The sequence below is a fragment of the Branchiostoma lanceolatum genome, chromosome 3 (assembly GCF_035083965.1).
Source record: "Branchiostoma lanceolatum isolate klBraLanc5 chromosome 3, klBraLanc5.hap2, whole genome shotgun sequence".
Taxonomy (NCBI): domain Eukaryota; kingdom Metazoa; phylum Chordata; class Leptocardii; order Amphioxiformes; family Branchiostomatidae; genus Branchiostoma; species Branchiostoma lanceolatum.
The window spans coordinates 15,790,938-15,798,110 of record NC_089724.1 but is presented as its reverse complement, the minus strand read 5'-3'; the positions used below and the strand labels follow the sequence as shown (position 1 = coordinate 15,798,110).

The 7,173-nt window shown below is 41.2% G+C and overlaps 1 protein-coding gene across 1 annotated transcript; it reads left to right on the top strand.

Moving 5' to 3' along the window:
* Positions 1–227: 227 nt before the first annotated feature.
* On the top strand, positions 228–7,126 carry LOC136430597 (uncharacterized). The gene is made up of 4 exons (XM_066421342.1): positions 228–361; positions 1,234–1,307; positions 5,619–5,782; positions 6,314–7,126. Exons 2-4 carry the CDS (start codon positions 1,250–1,252, stop codon positions 6,572–6,574), a joined length of 483 nt encoding a protein of 160 aa, XP_066277439.1. The 5' UTR covers positions 228–361; positions 1,234–1,249; the 3' UTR covers positions 6,575–7,126.
* The last annotated feature ends 47 nt before the right edge of the window (positions 7,127–7,173 follow it).

Genomic DNA, 7,173 nt, shown 5'->3' with positions numbered 1-7,173 from the left:
TGTTTGTTTGGTTCTCCTAAGAATATTCCGCACCACTAGTGCGTTAGCTCTTCAAACACCAAGCATGAATGACATTTAAAGAACCAAGCAAGTTTCTATCAATGACTGAAAAGGTCACTATGGAAACAAGACGTCTTAATGGGGACTGAAGAGGACAGGGAAGGGTCCTTGGCCCTTCAACAGTCTACGCTAGGCACGCCAACAATACATCCCCGTTCAAGGAGCGATTTATTTGTATAACAGTGAAGATCTCACTGTAAGGCAGTTAAGTCAGTTTGTGGAGTTTGTGTGAGCGCAACGGCAAGCTACCTTAAAGATCCTCCAAGATTTCTCTCTGAGAGCCGAATTACTCCCAAAATAGGTAAGCCTCCTCAATTTAACTCTCTTTTTACGCCCCTTTCACACATTCATCAGGACCTCCCCACGACTTTGCTTTGCTCCCTATGCAAGCAACCAAGGCCGGCGCTGGGTTGGGAGTAGCCTGGAATCCATCCTGTTCTAGCTCCATTTCGCTCCTCTAATACATGCAAATTTACCAGTTTGATTTTTCAAAATTCATAGTCAGCTAGCGCATACACCTCTTGAAGACTAGCAGGCAACCTCACCAACTAACTCCTGACCACAGATGAACTTTCTCACGACTAACTCCAAACCACGGTCTCGGAAGGGGGCGCCGGTAGGCCATGGTCGGCTATGTGCGACAGGTTTTTTAATACTGAATCAAAGTCTGTGTGCGGGGGCGAGTGTAGCTATAGGCTTTCTCATGGGCATTAAATTGAAACCAGTAACCAGTATGCGGCATATTAATGGTTACTGGTTTCAAATAGAACTTCGGGTGCCATGCATATGCTGAATTAGCTCTGGCTTCGTGCTTGAGATACGAATTCTATGTGTATGAGCGTGTGAGGGATCGGTGTATACTAGGTTGTATTCCCTCAGTAAAAGAATTTATCACCTAAATAGTTAAGAACACTCAATATTTCTGTCTGCTTTTTCGTTAAGTGTCAATATTCAAGTGTCTTCTTAAGCGTCACTTTTTGCTACAAAAAAAAATTGGTCGTGGGAGGGGGGATCCGAAATGTAAGACTTAGAAAGAAGTGACTGTACATGGATTACCTAGATCACCAAATTTTGCTTGATGATACGTATTTCTAGAAACGTATCACACAAGCAAAAGCGAGCAAATTCTTTCATTGATGAATATCATAAGCAGTGACATGTTATATTTTTCAGATTACTGAAAACAAAAATGAAGACATCTGAGTCAGTGGCACTGCTCGTGGCTATCACTCTCTTGGCCGTTACAGGTAAATTGTTCTATACTTGTCTGGCATATGCATAGCATGTACTGTAATTCTTAATTTTCCAACGGTACTTTTGTACAGCGAAAATTCCCGCGATCACTTTGTGAGTCTTTATGATCCCGCTTTCTCCTTGCTACTAACTCACACCATTTTGCCATTTTGCGAAACGTGCCCGACAAAAACACCTAAAAAAACGTCAAAAACAAGCCGGAGCCGTACCTCTGCTTGCAGCTTGGAGAGTATTGCTAGATAAGAGATGGGGTGTTATGAACCAGACCTAACTCCCTAGCAGATAGGACAGCGCTCTCTGAAACTCATATAACCAAACTTAAGTTACAAGGCGCCTTTCAAGGTCTTTTTCTGCGTGATAAATATGGACTGACGTCAGGAGGCTTTAAAAATTGCTCCCGTCTTGCCACCCAAGCGTACGGCTGTCGTCCCAAGGCGACTTTCATGGTCTTTTTCTACGAAATTGGGAATTACTCCAGATCGCAACTGGCAAGTACAGAAGGTGTTTTCTTGGCGCCAATACTGTCGTTAGGGAGAAATTGCATTGGAAGTGTTTGGGCTACTCACCCAGAATCAAATCCCCCGCGCCTAGCTAGTGACACATTGGGCTGGAAACTTTAATTTTGGGCCCACTCAAGGCGATCTTGGGCCAGGGCTTTGAAAGAGAGCGTGGAGTGAAAAGGGATTCATAAATCGTGTTCAATTACCAGCCTCGACGTCCTTCTACAGTAACAGCTTCTTTCCGCGGACTGCCAAACTACGGAACTCTTCCAATGACAACTGTTTCCCTCCCGTATACAACCTGCAAGTTTTCAAAACCAATGTTAACTGGTCCTAGCATATTCATCATGGTCTACTGTCAATTTTTTTTTCAATTAATACAGTTTTGATTAATGCCTCGATGTATTCAATTATGGCCTTGATTTAAACAAAGCTGTTAAAAACAAACTAAACGTGTGTTAAAAACATTTCACCACGTATAGAGAAAATTGACAGCTGTTTGTTTTAAAAAAAATTTCAAGTATCGTTTCCCTCTTTTGTTTTCCCTTTCGATGGGTTCTGCCAAGTTTTTACCCTTTTTACCGTACAAAATGACTGACAAGATATTGTTTGGATTTAAAGACTGTTTCGAAATGGCCCCTGTACCCGAATGACTCAGCACTACATTAACGAAAGATCTCAAAATGCCATGGAAACAGGACCTTAAAGAGGCTCTCCTTCTCAAGTACCATGCGTGTTTTGTTTTGCTTTCATACGTACAAAGCACAGTCTACTCTACCATCGTCAGTAACCTGCAGTGCGTAACGTACGTTAACTTTCTTCTTCACGGAAGACTGAACGATAACGGTATTCCCCTGTGATGAAAAACGGCTTTACCGTAACGATTACGTCTTAGAAGATGATAAAACGCGTTTTTCCCATTCATCACTGAACAAAATGTCAGTATTTGGCATATTCTCATCTATTGATAGATTGTGGGGTTTAATGTTAAGACCTAGATAAAGCCGATGAGGACAAAAATCAATCAGACCAATCATGTTTGAGGATCAAAAACAATCAACCAATCAATCAGCGTTTGAGGGCGAAAACCTGTCACTTCATATTGATTGTCCTTCCCAGAAGAAGTTTCCCAGGATTACATAACTTTCATATCATATCTGCATTATGATCTTGATCGATGTGGAGAATACAAATCATTTATTAAATCTTCTACCCCCAAGACAGACACATTGTATTAGTGTGAGCTCACGGCTCTCACGTGGGGTATAAATGATGCCAAAATAGAATTCTGGAGTTTGGAGACAGGCTTTGGGCGCTGTTTCTGAGGTTGTTGTATGCCCCCCCCCCCTAACTCATAACTCTTCTTCAACCTATTAAAATGCCCCCCCCCCCATGGCACTGAAATACAACAGTTCTTGACAACGTCCAACCATAACCGGCTCGGGAATAACGTCTGAGAAGCAATAAAAAAACAACAACATTACAATAGCTTACAAAAATGCCATTCTGATTTTTTTCACGTTAACAGACACAAGGAAAACTACTCTTCTCTCCTCTTCACATCACAGAACCCACACATTACACAAAAAAGTGGGATCTTCCGTCTTTTACTGTTTCAGAAAAAGACGTCAAAGCCAGTATTTAAACTAGTCCCATGTTATACATGTTATGTGGCGTCGAATGGCCGATCAGCTGGTGGACACAATATCAAGAGGTCACGGATTCGTTTCCTGGCATCCCTGGCTGGACGGTGTGTCCTTGGGAAAGGCACTTTACACAACTTTCCTCACTCCACCCAGGTGTAGAAATGGGTGCCTGACTTAGGTTGGGGAGGTAAAAGGTGGTGAAGGAGAGGGTTGGACTTCGCCTTCCAATACCGTGCCCTAGACACAGTGGAAAAAAAATGACTACCCTACGGCCTCAAGAAAGGCCATGGGTCTATCATTACCTGTTATATGTTATACTAGTCTTCCTTGTTGTCTTTTTCCTGTTACTTTCAAATAACCTTCGGGCAAGAATTTGTAAAGCCAACAAACAGTTAAGGGGAAATTTAGAGTCATCATTTAGACTAGAGTAGTCACAATGTCACGTGTTCTTCATTTTCTGTTTGTATTTTTCCTGCCATGACCACTTGCAATTAGCCTGCGGGCAAGAATATGCAGTAATCGTATCATACTATCAGTAGATAATGTCTAAAAAGTATCCAAACCATTTTATTATTTTACGCAATATGATTGAACAGGTTCTGCGGTCCTATCTCCTCTATACGGAGGATAACTCATAAATATCCATAGATAGATAGGCACATTTCAGTCCTCCATTGTGAGAAGGATCATATACTGTCGCACTACATAAACCGGCAGGATCCATGAAATGATTTTCAATTATGGTATCATCAAAGACATGAAAGCATATCTTGCATGCCACATTCTATTAATCAATTTCCGTCAGCAAAGCCTTATCATATATTGAATCATGCTACAATTAAGGTGCTCGAAGTTAGAAAACTTGCAAACTTCGTTTGAAGCTCGACAGTCCGGATCCATAGCACATACATTTAACAACAAAATTCATACCTCTCGCACGTTTTCATGGATTCCTTTATGAAGAGAGGTTTTGTTATTCTTTAAAGTACTTGTGCAAGTTAAACATTGATAACTAGAGTTCCATGACCTCAAACCTAAACTATTTTAACCTCATGTATTATGAGTGTTTCCCACTTACAATGCAAATAAGATCATCATTTGTATGAATTATATCAGTTGATCATCTTCTCCTCCCAAATATCAAACAAGTAAGGCAGTGTTATCTTAACAGAGAAGGTTATTCTAGCATTTTCTGATCAATTATGCAAATTAGACCCCCAGTTAAATTTACATTCAACTATGTTCACCTTCACATAACTTCCAAATGCCACAAGTATGAAATTCTAGTTATTTACCAATATGGAATTACAGTATTACTTAAGCTATCCAGATACCAAAATCAAGTTGTATACATGTTCTAGCTATATCCCTTTGTGTTTTGACCACTAGCTGCAGGGCCCCTGGGACAGGCCCTGCCAACAGGGGAATATTTGGCCCAGTGTGTCGACGTCAACTGGCAGGTGTTAGGTGCCACATGTTAGAGAGTCTTATCATGCAATATAGCAGATCTATAAACTTTCCTCATTAATTATGCAAATTGTTCATACACACACACACACACACACACACACACACAGGCACACACACAGGCACACACACACAGATACACGATCGTCATATCATAATCTTCTTGGCGAAGGTATATATATTGATTGCACAACGGTATTTGTGAAGGTTCATGATTTAGCGGTATGAGTGATTTTGTTTTTTTGGGGCATGTATGATTTTGTCGTTAACTGTATAACTTTCCTAGCATATGTGTGTTTGTGTTGATGTATGTGTATGTATGTGTGTGTATGTGTGTGTGGAGACGCACGCGCATGTGTGTCTAAGTGTACATGACATTTTGTGTTTTTAAAGTGTATATTTCATAAATTTATGTTTTGCGTTGATCATCAGGGTGTTGTTTTCTGATTGCCACTTTACCGTAGTACACTTTTTTGGTTTTCCATGAATGGCGGCACCCAATACTGCAATAGTAACAGCACATCACTTAAAACACACACATTACACACAGGCACACACATACTCACACATACACGCCGTGACATACACATATACGCACAGACACATCCATTGATTTGCATCATTTCAAAAGGTTTGCAAATTATGTCCTTGTCTGCATTAACTATACATTAGATTCCGTATGTTTGTTCAGACCAGTGCACGGGTCAAGTTGGAGACCTACACCAATTCCAAGGGTCCGTTCAGGGGTTCCCCTGTCTCTACTGCAGGAGCAGCCCTAACGGCGGTGGCGCAGACGCATGCGCAGAAGGAACAGTCAACGAGACCACCGACTGTCGAGTTGGGGAAGAGTGCTTTGTAGGTGTACATTGTATTAGAATATATCTATGCTCGATCAGCTATAGGACGAAATGACAGTGGGAAAGCAAATACATTATTCAATTCGTTTTGCTTGCTTTGCATTTACGTATTGTCCTTTGCATTGGTGGAGACATGAAAATAAGCCAATAACTCGAGTGTGTCGTCACCATGTCTTGTTTGTTGATTTTGAAGAAAAAAAAAAGCGAACGAGAAGTTTTTTTTTTCCTTTTTTTTCTAATACTAGTAGTTTGGTACACCGACGATAGTTGTATACACATATATACACATAGTTATATGATAATGTTTTAATAGTTCTTAGTGCCTTCTAGCTTCATTCTAGCTTTCATGGAATGGATTGTTGGCATAGCATTTAATGCAAATTACCAAGGAGGTTAAATATAGATTTGAAATGACCCAGCAAATGATAAAGCAACTATAGTGAAAATGGATGCTTACCCTGCCCATCTCACTTTTATTTACTGCTCTCCTTAATCGTTAACAGAATTAATGGCTGTTCTTTACTTCAAGATGGAGGTAGTCCGACCGGAGTCCGGCCCTGTACAGATCGAGCGCGGCTGCCGTAACCCGTGCCTCTCCTCCCCGGCGGCCTGCTCGGACCTGTTCTCCCCCGGCACCTGCACCCTGTGCTGCTCGGAGCGCATCAACGGCAGCTGCAATGCCTGGCGCTACGGCGACGGTGTAGGGGGCGCTACTCTAACGGCAGCGGACGTTCTCCTAACGCTGACAGGCCTGGCCATCGTCACTGTCCTGCAGTCTACGTCAGCCTGATACCGTGACATTCGTTTTAAAGGTTTACCTAGCAAAACCTATATTGAATTTGGTCTCATCCGTGGGCACCGCCATTTTGCATCCCATCATGCTCAGGATGTGGTGTAATTGATGGGAAGGAGTGTCACCATTTTTAACCTGTATTTTTTTAAAGTCTACCAGAGAGGTACATACTAGGTAGTTCAAATACCTACTACTGTGTAAGGCAGGGTTTGAATTTTTTTTTGTTAGTTAGCACACAGAGCCGCTGAAATATGCACCATGTAAAAAAAGTCCATGTTAGAAACTGCAACACTGACTATTAATTGTATCATTGTCTCCCTCAATCAGACATCCTCATGATTTCAAGAATCCTATCTCTTGATAAGAACGTTAACATGGTTTTAAACATCACCTCCTTGCAAGGATACTACGAAGATTGGTTGCTTTATATTTCCAGCGTATATTTTCATAACAATAAACATACGTTACAATATCCACAATCAATATACATTCGGTCAGAAAACGGACATATGACACAATGTGCTTCATCATTATATTTCTTCAACAATACATTGTCCTCCTCTTAATAAGCTACCTAAATGTCTGCTATCCAAAAC

Excerpts from the sequence above, each read along its gene's own strand:
- LOC136430597 (XM_066421342.1), top strand. The coding sequence starts at position 1,250 with ATGAAGACATCTGAGTCAGTGGCACTGCTCGTGGCTATCACTCTCTTG. Across the intron at positions 1,308-5,618 it reads CACTCTCTTGGCCGTTACAG|ACCAGTGCACGGGTCAAGTT; the intron begins GTAAATTGTTCT and ends ATGTTTGTTCAG. Across the intron at positions 5,783-6,313 it reads GAGTTGGGGAAGAGTGCTTT|ATGGAGGTAGTCCGACCGGA; the intron begins GTAGGTGTACAT and ends CTTTACTTCAAG.